At 39.2% G+C, this 20962-nt stretch overlaps 1 protein-coding gene across 1 annotated transcript in view; it reads left to right on the forward strand.

Moving 5' to 3' along the window:
- Positions 1 to 6723: 6723 nt before the first annotated feature.
- The window catches only part of LOC124043750 (collagen alpha-1(XVIII) chain-like), a 190766-nt gene continuing 176527 nt past the window's right edge, over positions 6724 to 20962 (forward strand). The window contains exons 1-2 of the mRNA XM_046362676.1: positions 6724 to 6881; positions 6970 to 7043. Of these exons, the coding sequence (XP_046218632.1) occupies positions 6871 to 6881; positions 6970 to 7043 (85 nt within the window). The 5' untranslated portion in view covers positions 6724 to 6870. The remainder of the gene's footprint in view (positions 6882 to 6969; positions 7044 to 20962) is intronic.

Consider the following 20962-nt stretch of genomic DNA (forward strand, 5'->3'; position numbering starts at 1 on the left):
GAGGTCAAACGTTTTCTGTAAGTCTTCACAAGGTTTTCACACACTGTTGCTGGTATTTTGGCCCATTCCTCCATGCAGATCTCCTCTAGAGCAGTGATGTTTTGGGGCTGTTGCTGGCCAACACGGACTTTCAACTCCCTCCAAATATTTTCTATGGGGTTGAGATCTGGAGACTGGCTAGGCCACTCCAGGACCTTGAAATGCTTCTTACGAAGCCACTCCTTCGTTGCCTGGGCGGTGTGTTTGGGATCATTGTCATGCTGAAAGACCCAGCCACGTTTCATATTCAATGCCCTTGCTGATGGAAGGAGGTTTTCACTCAAAATCTCACGATACATGGCCTCATTCATTCTTTCCTTTACACGGATCAGTCGTCCTGGTCCCTTTGCAGATAAACAGCCCCAAAGCATGATGTTTCCACCCCCATGCTTCACAGTTGGTATGGTGTTCTTTGGATGCAACTCAGCATTCTTTGTCCTCCAAACACAAAGAGTTGAGTTTTTACCAAAAAGTTCTATTTTGGTTTCATCTGACCATATGACATTCTCCCAATCTTCTTCTGGATCATCCAAATGCTCTCTAGCAAACTTCAGACGGGCCTGGACATGTACTGGCTTAAGCAAGGGGACACACTGCAGGATTTGAGTCCCTGGCGGCGTAGTGTGTTACTGATGGTAGGCTTTGTTACTTTGGTCCCAGCTCTCTGCAGGTCATTCACTAGGTCCCCCCGTGTGGTTCTGGGATTTTTGCTCACCATTCTTGTGATCATTTTGACCCCATGGGGTGAGATCTTGCGTGGAGCCCCAGATCGACGGAGATTATCAGTGGTCTTGTATGTCTTCCATTTCCTAATAATTGCTCCTAAAGTTGATTTCTTCAAACCAAGCTGCTTACCTATTGCAGATTCAGTCTTCCCAGCCTGGTGCAGGTCTACAATTTTGTTTCTGGTGTCCTTTGACAGCTCTTTGGTCTTGGCCAAGTTTGACTGTTTGAGGTTGTGGACAGGTGTATTTTATACTGATAACAAGTTCAAACAGGTGCCATTAATACAGGTAACGAGTGGAAGACAGAGGAGCCTCTTAAAGAAGAAGTTACAGGCCTGTGAGAGCCAGAAATCTTGCTTGTTTGTAGGTGACCAAATACTTATTTTCCACCATTATTCGCAAATAAATTAATTAAAAGTCCTACAATGTGAATTTCTGGATTTTTTCTCTCATTTTTTCTGTCATAGTTGAAGTGTACCTATGATGAAAATTACAGGCCTCTCTCATCTTTTTAAGTGGGAGAACTTGCACAATTGGTGGCTGACTAAATACTTTTTTGCCCCACTGTACTTACCATAAAAACATGTTTGTTATGAAGTCGAACATGTTCTATTTATGACAGAAATAAACCTATTTTTTTAACCAAATTACAATACCCATAAGGCACTCTAGTCGTGGAAAGACCCATCAAAAAGATTTTTTCGAGCTGACAGGGCTTGGGCAGAAATAGGCCAATTGTTTGTAACATGTTATTACAATATAACTGAAAACATATCAACTAAAGTACTTGTCACGCCCTGACCATAGAGAGCTTTTTATTCTCTATGTTGGTTGGGTCGGGGTGTGACTTGGGTGGGTCATCTAGGTGTTTGTGTGTCTATGTTGGCTTGTTATGGTTCCCAATCAGAGGCAGATGTTTATCGTTGCCTCTGATTGGGGATTTATAGCCATTTCCCCTTTGTGCTTTGTGGGATTTTGTCTAGGTATAGTTGCCTGTGAGCACTACGCTGAGCTTCAACGTTCGTTTTGTTTTTGTTCTTTTAGTTTTCTATTCCAAAATAAAGGATGGAAACATACAACGCTGCATCTTGGTCCTCTCATTTCAACGATCGTGACAGTATTGTTGTTGGTTATCTGAAGAAGAAAAACATTTTTGTTAGACTTTCTTTACATCAGACATCCATGGTAACAATACAAAACACATCATTTAAATGTTACATCTTCATGTACACTAATTTATAGGATGTGTCTATCTGAATGAATCAGATATTTGAGATATACAAACTATGACATAAGGGGACGACGAGAGGATAAGAGACAATTAGTTAAGAAGGACGTAGTCAATATAACTATTTGTTTAGCATTTTTTTAAATGTACAGTGACAGAATTCAGAACATGGGCTGTTCTTACAGTATTCTCCCTGTACACCAAGTCAGAACCGTAGGATAAATAAATGGGGCATATAAGCAGACAATAAAAGCTCTTACAATTTTCGATTGCATTTCTCTAAAACAAGTCAGAACAGTAGTCTAAGATATGAGGGGTAAAGGGACCAAATTGTTAGGGTAAGGCACATGGGCTACTTTCAGCTTACTACACAACATACACTTAGTATTACTTTCTTAGATACCGTGTACATATCTCCCTGGCATATTACATAATTTATACAGCAGCATAGATAATGTGTTTTGGACTTGCCTTGTTGTGCTGTGCTCACTTGAACAGGAAGGTGGCACGCGTGGTCCTTCTTGTGGGCAAATTTTGGCATCAAACTTTGCCATCAAAGTCTGGCATTCTCTGGATTTGTGATGCTTTCAAGACAACTTGGAACTCTGAGGGATCTTCAGGTCAGAGCTCTAGAAAGAGGCCCGAGTTCCCGACTTGGAATTCCGAGTTGGATGACTGTTCAAAACGTATTTTCCCAGTCGGAACTCATTTTTTTCCAGAGTTCCCAATTGTCTTAATCTTACTGAAGCCTGTGATTTCCCCGTTCCGAGTTTGCAGTTGTTTTGAACGTGCACATACATCCTGCTGGATTGACTGCATGGCCAATGTATAAAAATGTTTTCTGGCCCATGGTGTGGCATGTGAATGTTAATCCTTTTAAGCTTAGAAAAGAGATCTTTAAACCCAGACTTGGGCCACACACCCACTCCACTGAATATCAGGCCAGTGATTGCTTTGCGATGCTTGCAGTTAGCCACTCGTTCTTTCCAAACCACTCATTGTTGAATTTGCGATTTCCAACTTGTTGTGTAATGTTGATGTCCAATGGCCGATGAGCACCAATACGTTTTCTCTATAATTTCTCTACGTATGACTGAAAAGGATTTGCCAGCAGATTGTCAACTTGATTCATGATGACTGCTTTTCTAGCTTGCTAGCTAAGATTTTGAATATAGGATGTTGACATGATCAGTCCAATCAAAACTACAGTGGGAAGTTCCACATCAAAAAGCACAAGAAAGAGGATTTGGACACCCACCATCTCAGATTGTTCAGAAATTGTTTCTGTTGTTATAAACAGATAAGATTAGCATTCATGCAATGTTATTTTGTTGAAGTATAATTTAATCTTTGGGAAATTAAGCTAAATTATCCCATGCAAATTGGCCTCTTTAAATTATAGCAACTTTTTTCTAAAAGTGTGTCAGACGTGAGGAATCCAAAGAAATTGTAAAAGTCTCCCATGGACCTCCACACCAATCTCACCACAACAATTAGTGTATAGTATCAGTTCTCAATGTCTAACAAGTAGTATGGAGTTTGCGTCTCTGAGTATTGTTTCTTCATTTTATGTAATGTCTTCTCAGTGAATTTGGTGTTTTTCCCCCCTTTTCAGAGAAATTAGTAATTGAAGTTGTTAGGTTTATGTCCTATCCTACATTGTGATATTACCACATTCTGACCACTAGATGGTACTGTTCTAGGTGATATTTTTTTTATGAATCCCCCCCCCACCTCAGTGTTAGAGTAAAGGGATAATACACCGAAATTACAAAATGACATTGGTTTCCATACCCTAATGGACAAGGTATTTAAACACATACAAAAAAATGTAACCTTTATTTAACTATGCAAGTCAGTTAAGAAAAAATCGTATTTACAATGACGGCCTACACCGGACAAACCCGGACGATGCTGGGCCAATTGTGCACAGCCATATGGGACTCCCAATCACGGCCGATTGGAATACAGCCTGGATTCGAACCAGGGTGTCTGTAGTGATGTCTCAAGCACTGAGATGACTTAGACTGCTGCGTCAATCCATGCGTTGGTTTTCTTGTCCACGGTTTCAAATTAGAAAGTTAAGCATTTGAAACAGTGTAGAGGAAAACAAAACCAAACCAGGGGTGTTTGTTATACCTTGTGCATACATGGTAAGCAAACCTCTCTCCATTAAAAAATCACATAAAAGTAGGAACACCACAATCTAGTGGTCAACACCTGGTCATATCAGGATGTATTGGGGAACATAAACCATAACTTCAATTACTAATTTCCCTGAACAGGGTGAAAAAACATAACCAAATTCAGAGAATACATTACATAGGATGAAGAAACAATACTCTGAGCTGCTGCTCCATACTACTTGTCAGACAGAGATAACTGATTCTGTATACTCATTGTTGGGGTGGGATTGGAGTGGGGTGCATTGGATCTGAGGTTTTTTTTTTGGTCATTTATTTAGATTCATCACGTCTTACTCATTGTTAAAAAACAAAGTTTGGTCCAAATTGGATGTTATGTACTATATTTATTGAACATTATGTGAATAGTACACGTAAAATTTACCAATTTGGGTGCAATCAATTAGCTTATCTTATCAGAGATCTACAGTGCCTTGTGAAATTATTCACCCCCTTGGCATTTTTCCTATTTTGTTGCCTTACAACCTGGAATTAAATAGGTTCGTAATCATTTGATTTACACAACATGCTTTGAACACTTTGAAGATGCCAAATATTTTGAATTGTTAAACAAACAAGATATAAGACCAAAAAACTGAACTTGAGTGTGCATAACTATGCACCCCCCCCAAGTAAATACTTTGTAGAGCCAACTTTTCCAGAAATTACAACTGAAAGTCTCTTGACATATGTCTCCATAAGCTTGGCACATCTAGCCACTGGGTTTTTGCCCATTTTTCAAGGCAAAACTGTTCCAGCTCCTTCAAGTTGGATGGGTTCTGCTGGTGTAGAGCAATCTTTGAGTCATACAACAGACTCACAATTGGTTTTAGGTCTGGGCTTTGACTAGGCCTTTCCAAGACATTTAAATGTTTCCCCTTAAACCACTCGAGTGTTGCTTTAGCAGTATGCTTAGGGTCATTGTCCTGGTGGAAGGTGAAGCTCCGTTCCAGTCTCAAATCTCTGGAAGACAAACAGGTTTCCCTCAACAATTTCCCTGTATTTCCCAGTCCCTGCCAATGAAAAACATCCCCACAGCATGATGCTGCCACCACCATGCTTCACCGTGGGGATGAGGTTCTAGAGTGATGAGAGGTGTTGGGTTTGCGCCAGACATTTTTCTTGATGGCCAAAAAGCTACATTTTAGTCTCATCAGAGTATCTTCTTCCATATGTTTGGGGAGTCTCCCAAATGCCTTTTGGCGAACACCAAACATTTTTCTTTAAGCAATGTTTTTTTCTGGTCGCTCTTTCGTAAAGCCCAGCTCGGTGGAGTGTACGGCTTAAAGTGGTCCTATGGACAGATACTCCAGTCTCCGCTGTGGAGCTTTGCAGTTCCTTCGGGGTTATCTTTGGTCTCTTTGTTGCCTCTCTGATTAATATATGCCATTTAGCAGATGCTTTTATCCAAAGCGACTTACAGTCATGTGTGCATACATTTGCCCTCCTTGCCTGGTCCGTGAGTTTTGGTGGGTGGCTCTCTTTTGGCAGGTTTGTTGTGGTGCCATATTCTTTCCATTTTTTAATAAAGGATATAATGGTGCTCCGTGGGATGTTCAAAGTTTCAGATATTTTTTTATAACCCAACCCTGATCTGTACTTCTCCACAACTTTGTCCCTGACCTGTTTGGAGAGCTCATTGGTCTTCATGCTGCCTCTTGCTTGGTGTTGCCGCTTGCTTAGTGGTGTTGCAGACTCGGGGGTCTTTCAGATCATACTGAGATCATACTGAGATCATACTGAGATCATGTGACACTTAGATTGCACACAGGTGGGCTTTATTTGATAAATTATGCTACTTCTGAAGATAATTGGTTGCACCAGATCTTATTTAGGGGCTTCATAGCAAAGGGGGTGAATACATATGCACGCACCATTTTTCCGTTTGATATTTTTTTGATTTCACTTCAACAATTCAGACTATTTTGTGTATGTCCATTACATGAAATCCAAATAAAATAAATTTAAATTGCAGTGTAATTACATTTCTACAAAATGTTGCAGGAATGCTAATCTTATATTATTCTAACAATATAAATCATTTTAGAACAATCCGAGATTGTGGGTGTCATGGCTTGCTGAAATGACATGGAACAACCCATATGCCAAACTTGGTATTTTCAGAGAAAACAACATTTACATTTACATTTAAGTCATTTAGCAGACGCTCTTATCCAGAGCGAACAACAAAGTTATTTGAATGAAAACACAACATTTTTAACATGCTTTACTTTTGTTCGAGCGTAGATGGATGTGATTCAACAGTTAAATTGTGTTTTATCAAAATGTACACACAATGTAATAGGGACATCAAAGGTAGACCTTGTCATTGGAATGCGAACTACAATGCCTGTTTGACCACAAATTAGGCTACTTCTTCTTTCACCTTCAACTTGACATTTACAGACAAGTCTAAGATTGGTGTAAACAATGCTGCGCTAAAAATGTAATTATATTACAAACGCACCATGCAGTGAAAAACCGCGGAACTCTTTAGGACCCAGAAGGTTTCCCCTTTGTCAGATTATGTGGGACACTGGTCTCTCCCACAATTTCTCTCTGTAACTAACAGAGAGCCGCGCATCAGCTGTTCACGCCTTGGCAGTCGTGGTGGACCAGGGAAACTGGGAAAAGTTTTGAATTTATTTGGCCAGAAATCTTGTAGCCTTTCAACTTGGTCACTACCAAAACAAAGATGAAAATGAGGTATTTTGCATTAATTTAGGTTCTTGGGGGATGTATAGAAATCCAATAGCATTCTTAATTTAATGCACAATGTGCTACCTCGTTGCAGGTGTTCCTCATGGTTGGAGACACTAGTTTGCTCTGTCCTGGTTCTTCTGACCCCCGCAGCATCGCAATGGCCAGGTAAGCGCAACATTTCGAAAAACATGGATACTTAACTGTTTAACGTTACAACAAGTTGTAGACATCAAGACATCTTTAGCTCTCGAACCGTTATAATGTAAATACACGTATGTACACCTTGGTTATGTAGAGACACTAAAAACGGTGAAATGTTGAAATATAATACACTTAGGCCTAAATTCATGGTTTTACATTGTGAAGTTGTAACGTTGCTTTCAATGATAACACAATTGGAAGGATGACACGGGCTAATGCAAAGTGGGCGATGTCTGTCATTACAGTATGTATGGTCAATTAATTACGTTTTGTACAGCTAATTGGGAAACGTTGTTTCCTAAATAAACTGTGCTATAATATTACCGGTTTCAGCTATTGGAAACATTGCCGGTGTCTGGGATGCGCATGTCATGTTTCTGAGTGTGGACTGTGGGTTACTTTCTTTGTCAAGATGTATTGTATGTCGCTATCTTACATCAGTGGAGAAAATAGTTGTAGGTGTCAGCCTACTTATTTATAAACAACCTTAGGGTCTATGTTTGATTTCATTTGACCATCCCTGCACTTTTTTTTTCCTTCAGGAAAATGTGTTCAGTTTGTGTAAATTTACTTTCAAGGATTTCTATATTTCATTTCATATGCTCTTAGGCAAACATAATGGTCAAAGTAATGATGTAATTTGTTTCTATTGCTATTTTGTGAATTATGTTGAACCGCTTTGAACTTTTTAGTAGAGTCTGTGTTAGTTACGCAGTGAAAGTGTTAACTAACATTGTCCCATGTTGTCTGAATAATCAAGCTGTAATACACAATTAATTGGTATATACATCCTGACACTTCGGAGTGCAAAATCATGTAAATGTTCCTTACAAACCGAAATGTTGAATAAAATTACAATTGAACTTTACCGCTTTTATGTGCAGTTTGTCCTTTAACCACTTAAAATTTTGGACAAAATATCCACAGGAAAGTATTGTTTAGCTGACTTTATAGAGAGCAGGTAGGTTTGCCACTGCCAGCTGAATGCAAGCAGTCAGGTCTGTGGTTCGGTTATGCTTGGCTATTGTTTACATATTGTGCTAGTGTTTACACAGTGTGTGTCAGTAAATTGAAAATACAAGCAGACAGAACCATATACCTACCGGCTCTCTAAAAATCTTAGTAAACAATCTCCTGTGGATATTTTTGTCTTAAAGTGGCAGATGAACAAACTGCACACACAACTGGTAGAGTACGTTTAAATGTAATGTCTTTTTATTCAACATCAATTTGATTAATCACACAAAGAACCATGGATAGCATGGTATCACCAGCTAACACTATGTGTTGGGTGATTGACATCACACACCCAATAAAAATGTAGTTGTCATTGAGACCTATTGAATGTCAATAATTTGGCCAGACTGCAAAGAAGCCAATACCATTCATCTGAACTTCCACTTTGACATGCACAGAATGGCTTTGGTCTGTTGACCGGGGCTTTCCCAAGTCCAAAGTCTAACCTCAGAACTCAAATTCCTTTAGCTTTTTGTCCAGTGTTGCTTCTTATCTATCCGGAGATTGGGATGGGTACTCTTGAGTGTGCTAAAGACCTGCAGGGCACACTAGTCTTGAGAAAGTATAATTTTAGAATGGGACACACCTATTCTGATACTAAATTATTCATCTCTGAACCTCACTGCGGCCCTATATTTAATTTAGTCAAAGTTCTGTCCATTGGATTGTGCAGCTGTCAGATGGAGAGCAGGGAGGAAATTGAGAAGTCTACATGAATATTTGATTGATGTCCATCGCTGTGGTTGCCTTCACATTAACTTAACAGCACAGTCATGCCAAAGACTCTAAAAATGGACCTGATGCCTCTGCTTGGCAGCACATACTCCAGAAACACTCACATTCCAGTTGAACGTACAATGTTACTGACAATGTCTTTGAGTTTCCAGTGCCGTGATGGAGGAAAGTTGGATGAATCCTGTACGTCTTTGTCTCTGTTTGGAAATGATAGCGTTAAATGGGCATGTCTCCAAGGTTGGGACATGAGGAATGAGGAATCCCCTTTGTCATGTGATGCTTTCTCTGCTCCCGGTGTGGCTATACCTGCAGGCTGTGTTGAAGCAGAGGAGGACAACAGCTGTAAGGGGATACCCTGCCAGCACATTTAATTTGATGATGCATTAAAAAAATCACTGCAAATAGGGCTTCCACCTGTCATATGCAGGGGGTCAGAGCCATTGAGGTAAACAAAATCCTCCTCGGTAGAAGCATCGGTAATAATTAAACCTTAAAAGCCACAGTCTGGAATTTGATAGCGTCAAGAAAGTATCAAGAGTCCGTTAAAACTCATCGTAAAATGATCTTGAAACATTTTACATGTTTTTGAAACAGTGAAACTGCTCTGTGGACTTTCGAAGACATGTTGGGATGGTCAGTCTCAGGTTATCTGATAGCTGATACCACCTTTTTGAAGTTATACAATAACTCAAGTCCGTTCCTGAACTGCAGCTATAAATACTGATATAATAAGGGTTGACTTGAGAGAAAGGGTGGTTCTGTGGTTAGAATTAGGCTCCTAACATCTGTTGACATGTCCAATATAGTTGTGGCCTTTGCCACTTCAGCTGCCACAACATATTCTCCACACCCATGGGTTGTGTTCATTAGAAAAAATGTTCTTTAACAAAAGCTAGGGCTGGCAGGTAATGTTTTTGTCAACTTCATATTAATTTCAACAAAGTTTAAAGTAACCCTGGTTTACATCTAACAGCCTATTTATAAAAGAGACGAGAGGAAGCAAAACTAGCCATTTTTAGAATTCTGTGTTGTGGCATGTACAGCTGACTGAAGACTGGATGGCCAGGCATTCAAAAATATGAGTGCAGTCTTCACAAAGTTGTTTCAGCACGGTGTTGTGGCAAACAAGTCTTCGGTCTCAAAAACCCAACAGTAGGCAACAGGGTCTGGTTTCAATGACTGACTCTTTTGTCAACTCTGGTTAGTGTGAAAAATTGTTCAGGGGTGGGTTCTCTTCAGACAGACAGCTCTCCCAACAAATCACAAGGCAGATTTTTTGGGGCTTATGTATTATGTACTATATTTATTGAATATTATGTGAATATTTTAATTTAAAAATTACCAATTTGGGTGCAATCAATTTGCTTAATTTATCAGATATCTACAGTGCCTTGTGAAAGTATTCACCCCCTTGGCATTTTTTCCTATTTTGTTGCCTTACAACCTGGAATTAAAATGTTTTTTTGGGGGGGGTTTGTATAATTTGATTTACACAACATGCCTACCACTTTGATGCAAAGTGATGCATATTTTTTTATTGTGAAACAATCAAGAAATAAGACAAACTTAACTTGTGTGCATAACTATTCACCCCACCAAGTCAATTCTTTGTAGAGCCACCTTTTACAGAAATTACAGCTGAAAGTCTCTTGACATATGTCTCCATAAGCTTGGCACATCTAGCCACTGGGATTTTTGCCCATTTTTCAAGGCAAAACTGTTCCAGCTCCTTCAAGTTGGATGAGTTCCGCTGGTGTAGAGCAATCTTTAAGTCATACCACAGATTCTCAATTGGATTGAGGTCTGGGCGTTGACTAGGCCATTCCAAGACATTTAAATGTTTCCCCTTAAACCACTCGTGGTGCTTTAGCAGTATGCTTAAGGTCATTGTCCTGTTGGAAGGTAAACCTCCATCCCAGTCTCAAATCTCTGGAAGACAAACAGGTTTGTCTTTATTTCCCTGTATTTAGTGCCATCCATCATTCATTCAATTCTGACCAGTTTCCCAGTCCCTGCCACCATGCTGTTCACTTGCGTAGTGGTGTTGCAGACTCTGGGGTCATTCAGAACAGGTGTGTGTTTTTACTGAGATCATAATAATCATTAATTATGTGACTTCTGAAGATAATTGGTTGCACCAGATCTAATTTAGGGACTTTATAGCAAAGGGGGTGAATACATATGCACGTACCACTTTTCCGTTTACTTTTTTTAGTCTTTTGAAACAAGTAATTTTTTTATTTATTTTATTACTATTTTGTGTATGTCCATTACATGAAATTCAAATAAAAATACATTTAAATTACAGGTTGTAATGCAACCATATAGGAAAAACACTAAGGGGATCAATACTTTTGCAAGGCACTGTACATGACCAAAAGTATGTGGACTACCCTTCAAACATCTCATACCAAAATCCTGGGCATTAATAAGGAGTTGGTCCCCCCCTTTGTTGCTATAACAGCTTGCACTGTTCTGAGAAGGCTTTCCTCTAGATGTTGGAACTAGGGTTGCACTTTTTGGGGAATATTCAGAGGTGGAAACTTTCTGCTGCAATTAAATCAAATCAAATTTGATTTGTCACATACACATGGTTAGCAGATGTTAGTGCGAGTGTAGCAAAATGCTTGAATTAACAGGAATATATGGGAATTAACGGGAATATATGCAAATGAATATTAATACCATTTAAATGTATTGTTTTTTAATATATTTACCATATCATATGGAAACAAACATTTTACCTTTATCATAAGTAAACATAATTGCAAATGATGAAACCTTCCAATAGAAATAAAAACAACTATTTAGTTACGAATTGAACTTTAATTGAGTTGACTCTTCACAAGGTATGATTTCCCTGATCAACAAAAGCAAGGGAATATTGAATCATCCCCAATGATCTATCGTATCTCACAAAAACGTTTTAAACATAAAATATAATCTATAAAATGATTAGTCTGGAAACTAAAGCTTTGGTTGTCTTCCTCTCAGACTTCCATATCTTCTACCTGGATCTCCTCAAAGTCCACCTCTCTTGAACATCAGACTCTGTGGCCTCATCTTCACTGTCACTTTCCAACCTTGTTGAGGATGGCTCGATGTCAGGCTCAAAAAGCCTCAAATTTGCCTGGTTGGCCACCAATCTTTCAACACTTGGCCTGCCTGTTCCGTGCTTTGGTGTGTGTCTTCCCAAACAAGGACCAGTTGCGCTCTGAGCCGGCTGATGTTGGTGGGATTTGGAGGATGATGGAGGCAACGGGAAAGAGCCTCAGATCCACAAAGTCCTTTCCACCAGGTGGCTGATGAGATATGTTGGCACGACTGCCATGTTGCATCTCTTCACGCTTTTTGATGTATTTCAGAACTGCAGTTTCCTCTGCTTGGCGCAAGAGTGAAGTGTGCAGGGCAGTACGGATTTCTTCTCTTACATCTGCAAGCAGAGTCTGAACATCAGACAGGATGGCATTGTCCCCATTAATCCGTGCAATGGCTACTGCTATAGTTTTCAGGAGTTTCAGGCTGCTTACCACTCTCTCACTCTCACACTCAGGAGGATCTTCTTGATGGGGCTGTCCATATCGGCAAGCTGAGATATGGCCATTTTCTGGAGAGACTCCTTCCCCCTCCAGGAGACTGTGAAACATGATGACAATTCCACCCCAACAGGTGTTGCTGGGCAGCTTCAATGTGCTGCTATAACTTGATGATCCTTCACATATCTAACCATTTTCATAGGCTCTCTTGTAGAGTGTATCCATTGTTTTCAGTGCCATGATGTCCTTGAGGAGTAGATTCAGTGCATGAGAGCACAGCAAATGGGTGTGATGTGAGGGTAGGACTGCTGCACTTTAGACCAAGCAGCCTTCATGTTCGCAGGATTGTCTATCTCCAGTGCAAATACCTTTGGTGGTCCAAGGTAATTGATGATTTCCTTCAGCTCATCTGCGATTTAGAGACCGGTGTGTATGTTGTCCCTTGTGTCTGTGCTATTGTAGAATACTGGTTGAGGGGTGGAGATGTAGTTAATTATTCCTTGCCCACAAATATTCGACCACCCATCAGAGATGATTGCAATACAGTCTGCTTTCTCTGATTTGCTTGACCTTCACTTTAACTCTGAACTCTGCATCCAGCAAATGAGTAGATAAAGCATGTCTGGTTGGAGGGGTGTATGCTGGGCGAAGAACATTCAGAAATCTCTTCCAACACACATTGCCTGTGAGCATCAGAGGTGAACCAGTTGCATGAACCAGTTGCTCGAGCAAGACATTCCTCCATTGAGTCAAAAAAAACCTTCTGATTCCAGGAGGACCATGACCTGTTGCGATCGATCGGGTGTCTAATTCATCAATTTCACCTCGAATAGAGGGACTTTTGTCAGATGTTATGAGCGCTGAGGGAATGCACTTAGTCAGATGATTCAGCATCTTTGTTGCTTTCTTCATATATGATTTGGCAGAGTATTTGCAAATTTACACAGTTTTTCCTTCTACATTAGCTGCAGTGAAATGTCTCCACACATCAGATAGTGCCCGTGGCATTTTCTTGTAAAGATTAGAATAAATACAATTTGTTAAAATAAACCCAAATACAATTCCATGTACAGATAAATTGTTAAGCTGTTATATTAAACAACTCATTTTGTTAAATGCATGTTTTAAAATTAAGTTTACATACAGTGGGGCAAAAAAGTATTTAGTCAGCCACCAATTGCGGCTCCCACTTAAAAAGATGAGAGGCCTGTAATTTTCATCATAGGTACACTTCAACTATGACAGACAAATTGAGGAAAATTGAGGGGAAAAAACCTAGAAAATCACATTGTATGATTTTTTATGAATTTATTTGCAAATGATGGTGGAAAATAAGTATTTGGTCAATAACAAAAGTTTATCTCAATACTTTGTTATATACCCTTTGTTGGAAATGACAGAGGTCAAATGTTTTCTGTAAGTCTTCAAGGTTTTCACACACTGTTGCTGGTATTTTGCCCCATTCCTCCATGCAGATCTCCTCTAGAGTTTTGGGGCTGTTGCTGGGCAATACGGACTTTCAACTCCCTCCAAAGATTTTCTATAGGGTTGAGATCTGGAGACTGGCTAGGCCACTCCAGGACCTTGAAATGCTTCTTACGAAGCCACTCCTTCGTTGCCTGGGCGGTGTGTTTGGGATCATTGTCATGCTGAAAGACCCAGCCATGTTTCATATTCAATGCCCTTGCTGATGGAAGGAGGTTTTCACTCAAAATCTCACGATACATGGCCCCATTCATTCTTTCCTTTACACAGATCAGTTGTCCTGGTCCCTTTGCAGAAAAACAGCCCCAAAACATGATCTTTCCACCCCCATGCTTCACAGTAGGTATGGTGTTCTTTGGATGCAACTCGGCATTCTTTGTCCTCCAAAAAGTAATATTTTGGTTTCATCTGGCTCTCTAGCAAACTTCAGACGGGCCTGGACATGTACTGGCTTAAGCAGGGGGACACGTCTGGCACTGCAGGATTTGAGTCCCTGGCGTCTTAGTGTGTTACTGATGGTAGGCTTTGTTACTTTGGTCCCAGCTCTCTGCAGGTCATTCACTAGGTCCCCCCGTGTGGTTCTGGGATTTTTGCTCACTGTTCTTGTGATCATTTTGACCCCACTGGGTGAGATCTTGTGTGGAGCCACAGATCGAGGGAGATTATCAGTGGTCTTGTATGTCTTCCATTTCCTAATAATTGCTCCCACTTGATTTCTTCAAACCAAGCTGCTTACCTATTGCAGATTCAGTCTTCCCAGCCTGGTGCAGGTCTAAAATTTTGTTTCTGGTGTCCTTTGACAGCTCTTTGGTCTTGGCCATAGTGGAGTTTGGAGTGTGACTGTTTGAGGTTGTGGACAGGTGTCTTTTATACTGATAACAAGTTCAAACAGGTGCCATTAATACAGGTAATGAATGGACGACAGAGTGTTCCTGTGGCGGGACCAAATCAGCGGAAATTTTAGAGCGCCACCTATAGTTTTTGATAAAACTCAAACTTTCATTAAAACACACATGCAAGGTACTGAATTAAAGCTACACTCGTTGTGAATCTAGACACCAAGTCAGATTTGTCAAATGCTTTTCGGCGAAAGCATGAGAAGCTATTATCTGATAGCATGCACCCCCCTAAATACCGCAACGTCACCTAAACAACAGATTTTGCGGTAGCCGGCGCTACCCAAAACGCATAAATAAAATATAAAACATTCATTACCTTTGACTAGCTTCTTTGTTGGCACTCCTATTTGTCCCATGAACATCACAATAGGGTATTTTTCCCGATTAAATCCGTCATTGTATAGCCAAAATGTCATTTGCTGGAAGCCGGTCTGATCCAGGAAAATGCACTTTTCCAAGACGCAACGTCACTTTTTAAAACTACAAAAGTTGCCTATAAACTTTTACAAATCACTTCAAACTACTTTTCTAAACCAACTTTAGGTATTAATAAACGTTAATAATCTATAAAATTGATCACGGGGCGATCTGTATTCGATAGCAGCAAGTCTTGAAATCATCGTGAATGTTTTCCATTTTCACAACATCCTGTGGTGAGCCTAAAACAGGAAGGGCCTACACGTCATCAAACCAAGGATAAAGCAAACATTAAATGCCAGTACTGGCGACATCGTGTGGAAGCTGTAGGCGTTTACAGGGGATCCTCATTTATTTTCTTTCGCCTCAGACAATACATTGAATGGCGGATTAATATTTTTTTGTGTGTTTTTGGTGATCAGTTTGACCAGGGATTTTTACTCCTAAACACGTTCTGTAATAGCCACAGACACGATTGAACCAGTTTTAGAGACTTCGGAGTGTTTTCTATACACACATACTTATCATATGCATATACTATATTCCTGGCATGAGTAGCAGGACTTTGAAATGTTGCGCGATTTTTAACAAAATGCTGCGAGAGGCTGCAAAAATTTGCATCATCCTTAACAGGTTAAAGAAGAAGTTACAGGTCTGTGAGAGCCAGAAATCTTGCTTGTTTGTAGGGGACCTTATTTTCCACCATAATTTGCAAATACATTCATTAAAAATCCTACAATGTGATTTTCTGGATTTTTTTCCTCATTTTGTCTGTCATAGTTGAAGTGTACCTATGATGAAAATTACAGGCCTCTCTCATATTTTTAAGTGGGATAACTTGCACAATTGGTGGTTGACTAAATACTTTTTTGCCCCACTGTACACCTTAGCCAAATACATTTAAACTCAGTTTTGCACAATTACTGACATTTAATCCTAGTAATTATGCCATGTCTTAGGTCAGTTAGGATCACCACTTTATTTTAAGAATGGGAAATGTCAGAATAATAGTAGAGAATTATTTATTACAACTTTTATTTATTTCATCACATTCCCAGTGGGTCAGAAGTTTACATACACTCAATTATTATTTGGTAGCATTGCCTTTTAAATGGTTTAACTTGGGTCAAATGTTTCAGGTAGCCTTCTACAAAATTCCACAACCTTCAGTGTTATGTCATAATTATGTAAAATTCTGGCAAATTAGTTTGCAACGAGCCAGGCGGCCCAAACTGCTGCATATACCCTGACTCTGTTGCACAGAACACAAGAGAAGTGACACTATTTCCCTAGTTTAATATTGCCTGCTAACCTGAATTTATTAACTAAATATGCAGGTTTAAAACTATATATACTTCTGTGTATTGATTTTAAGAAAGGCATTGATGTTTATGGTTATGTACATTCGTTCAACGATTTAGCTTTTTTCGCAAATGCGCTTTTGTTAAATCATTCCGTTTGGCGAAGTTGGCTGTCTTTGTTAGGAAGAAATAGTCTTCACACAGTTTGCAACGAGCCAGGCGGCCCAAACTGCTGCATATACCCTGACTCTGTTGCACAGAACGCAAGAGAAGTGACACAATTTCCCAAGTTAAAAGAAAATCATGTTAGCAGGCAATATTAACTAAATATGCAGGTTTAAAAATATATACTTGTATATTGATTTTAAGAAAGGCGTTTTATGGTTTGGTACACATTGGTGCAACGACAGTGCTTTTTTTCACGAATGTGCTTGTTAAATCACCCGTTTGGCGAAGTAGGCTATGATTCAATGATAAATTAACAGGCACCGCATTGATTATATGCAACGCAGGACAAGCTAGATAAACTAGTAATATCATCAACCATGTGTAATTAACTAGTGATTATGTGAAGATAGTTTTTTATAAGATATGTTTAATGCTAGCTAGCACCTTGCCTTGGCTCCTTGCTGCACTCGCATAACAGGTAGTCAGCCTACCACGCAGTCTCCTCGTGGAGTGCATTGTAATCGGCCATGATCTGTGTCCAAAAATGCTGATTACCGATTGTTATGAAAACTTGAAATCGGCCCTATTTAATAACGATTAATCGGTCAACCTCTAGTTGTGTCATTACTGTTGTAGTCTTGATTTTATAACTAAAAAATACACAATTTAACCACCATTTGTATTGATCTCTTAGACTGGCTAGCTAAGCATACCTAACATGAACATTTCAATATTGTCAGCTAATTAGCGTCACTAAATTGGCAGCAAGATTGCTGGCCGGCTGTGAACAATCTAACCATCGATAGATTATGTATACACATTCATCATTGTTACCAACACAAACAGAGAGCAAGTTAACTAATTTTAGTAACAATTCTTCCAGACAGGTGGAATAGATGGCTACCAAATTGAGATGCTCTTATTTGCTTACGTTAGTTAACGTCAGTCAAAGATAGAAAGAACAAACAAACATGTTTACTCTGCTGAAGGTAGTTACCAGTCTATTAGTGACTACCATGGCATAGACTAAATTGATTTACAGTGTGTATACCAAAACATAGATTTCAGAGTTCAATACAGTACTGTAACGTTAGCTTGCTAACTAGCCTACCCAGCTAGTCCAGCTAGGCTAGCAAGCTAGCTTATGTTAGGTTACCTTGTTTGTAATTAGCACTGCCAGGCACAGAACACCACACGGGCATGATGACAAACATTAGTGACAAACAATTGTAAAAAATGTTTTATAAAATAATCTTGCTTAGAGAAATTCTGAGATTACTGTGTGTTGGTTGTTTGAAGTAAACAACGCCATTATTCATGTTTGTGGGCACACCCCCTCTACCTAGTGGGCGCGATCAGCATTCGATATGAATGCCAGACTTTTTGGTTCACTATCAGCAGACGAATACACAGGGAGTCGAAACTATACAATTCTACCTGTGAAATGAACATTTACTAGTTCTAGCTTGTGGTTTGGATAATTGTGATGTTTTATGATAAAAATGTCATGTTAATATAGTAATGACTATATGCCATGCCGGAGCCAGGGTAAAATTCTCCTTTAAAAGGTTTTAGTCGTAGTTCTGGTCAGTAGTTATGTGGTTGTGGTCAGTAGTTTTGTGCTCAGTAGTTTGCTGGAAATGTTCATGACAAAAATCCCTAAACTATTTTGTCTGGCTCAGGTGATGGAGCAGGGACACCAGAAGATGATGTGGATTGTAGACCTGTTTAGGAAAGAAAAGGCCAAACTTTAGTCAAAAACAATGACAATATTCAACATTAAGAAATGTAAACACTCAAATTCATAGGTGGGTGGGGGGGGCTTTATTTCATATACATGATATAAACATTATAGGTTTTTGCATGTTTTTAAGCTATACATTGTTTGAAAAGAATGGAGTAAAACTAACTTCTATACACATGAACTAAGCTGGTATATTCTTCAAGAATCAATGGTTATAAATACTTACTATATATTGTTACAGTATGTGGCCATTGCAGATTGTACCTTGAAATGGACGTTATTTTCCCTTGAACAAAACAAATATTTCAACGGCACCACGGTTGAGCTGTATTTGCCCACTCTGTATACTGCTTGGCCACGGATGAACACTCTGTCAAGAACATAATCTTCTACTGCAGCCAGAGAGGAAGAAACACAGAACAACTAGTTTAAATAACAACATGTTCCAGACTTTTTCCTGACACCAAGAAGCAGTGCCCCACAATTACTACTATGGTAAACTATAGGATTAAGTGTGACATTTTGGCAGATTTATTTTTTTTGTTATTTGAGAGGGAAGGGACACGGAATTGTGAAAGCCACCGGAAGATGTTCAGATTTATGGGTTGGGTGTGTGTGGGCTGTGTTGTTATTGCTTGAGGGGATAAATTACTGTTCATTACTAACTCAGACATATATCTCAAACGTCCTTATTTTTAACATATCAACTAGCATATCAAGATCCGGATATGGACCTCAGCCAAGAGAAGCTTCTCTGCAATCAATATAGCTTAATATCTTGGTTAGCATATGTGTTTTCTTAGCACGTTCAATTTTATTGAATGTGCTGAGAAAACACATATGCGATGGATACAGTTAGTATTAGTCAATATCTCAGGATATTGAATGAGGCCATTGGAAATGTCCATGTGTCATATTCAGAGTAATCCCAATATCATATACTATGTCTAAAAGACACATCTGGATTCAGAATTTGTCAGGATATGGTGCATATCCACAAAAACTCAAAATATACATTAGAAATGGTCTGTATTCGCTAGAATATCAAAAACATGTAAAGTACAGTTATCCCCTGATATGAACCCTTTTCGCCCAGTGTTTGATTCCGTAAAAGAACCCTGGATCTCACCCCAATATCGCCAACGATTTATATATACGCTAGATGACTGACAGGGTGCTGTTGTGAAGCCACCGCGCCTCCATCTTGGCACTACACAACCATTGTAAAACATATTTGGGAAGCTAAACAAATTCATTTATTAATGTCTACATTTTGTTTTTGACACGTTTATTCTATTAGACACCGTAATGCATACTTATAATTTAGTGTGTTAAACATTTTCCTTAAATTATACGTTTTAGAAAATTACACTGAACGCAACATGTACAATGGCAAGACAAGTTGGTGTGCTGTGCCATTTTTTTTCAACACACATAGTGTTGTATGTTCCTTCCAAACAACACCACTTTAGTTTAATCTGTCCACAGAAGATTTTGGAACATCCAGGTGCACTTTTGGAAACAATGTTTAGCAATGTTTATTTTGGATGGCAGTGACTTCTTCCGTGGTGCCCTCCCATGAACACCATTCTTGTTTAGTGTTTTACGTATCGTAGACTCGTCAACAGAGATGTTAGCATGTTCCAGAGATTCCAGAGAAGTCTTTAGCTGACACTAGGATTCTTCTTAACCTCTGAGCATTCTGCTCTGTGCTCTTGCAGTTGTCGTTGCAGGACGTCCAATCCAAACCAGTTGTTGAATCTGGTTATGTTCATACAAATATTTACATGTTAAGTTTGCTGAAATCAAATGCAGTTGAGAGTGAAAGGATGTTTTATTTTTTTGCTGAGTTTACATTAATTTGTGTGTTATTAGTTTAAGCACACTGTGCTTGCTTATTGTTGTGACTTCGATTAAGAACAGATCAAATTTTATTACCAATTTATGCAGAAGTTCTGGTAATTCCAAAAGGTTCACATACGTTTTCTTGCCAGTGTAAACACAACATAAAAAAATGTTGGTCCCATATTTCATGAGTTGAAATAAAAATAACCCAGAAATGTTCCACAAAAAGCTTATTTCTCTCAAATTTTGTGCACAAATTTGTTTACAACCGTTGATCATATTTAAATGAACCCTCTGAACTCAGAAGTGGATGTATAATAACTCGACACATGTAGAGTGTTAAAGAAAGCAGAACCCCCCCCCCTTGGAGTTCTTTGTTCAAATGTGCATTCTCTAGCTATAGTCTTCTGTCAAGTGCTTCCCCTACAGTTGTTGTAAAGCTAAGGAGAGTAGGTCCTTGCAAATATAACTTTTAGTTTGGCTGAATGTGTTTTCTAGTAAGTTACCTTTTTCTATTCCATAGGAGAAATTCAAGTTACAAGTTGTAGCTTTTTTTTAAACCGCATGAGCGATCAATTGGTGGCGAGACACAAAACAACTTCAGTTTAGTTTCCCTATATATCTTTTTTTCTCAGGCGGGGCATTTAACCCCGTGATGGGACATCCATGGCTGCCCAACACTACAATAACAATTGGAACCATAATTATTTTGGCTTGAGGGCAAAGGTTTTTGGTG

This window comes from Oncorhynchus gorbuscha, linkage group LG09 (genome assembly GCF_021184085.1).
Source record: "Oncorhynchus gorbuscha isolate QuinsamMale2020 ecotype Even-year linkage group LG09, OgorEven_v1.0, whole genome shotgun sequence".
Taxonomy (NCBI): Eukaryota; Metazoa; Chordata; class Actinopteri; order Salmoniformes; family Salmonidae; genus Oncorhynchus; species Oncorhynchus gorbuscha.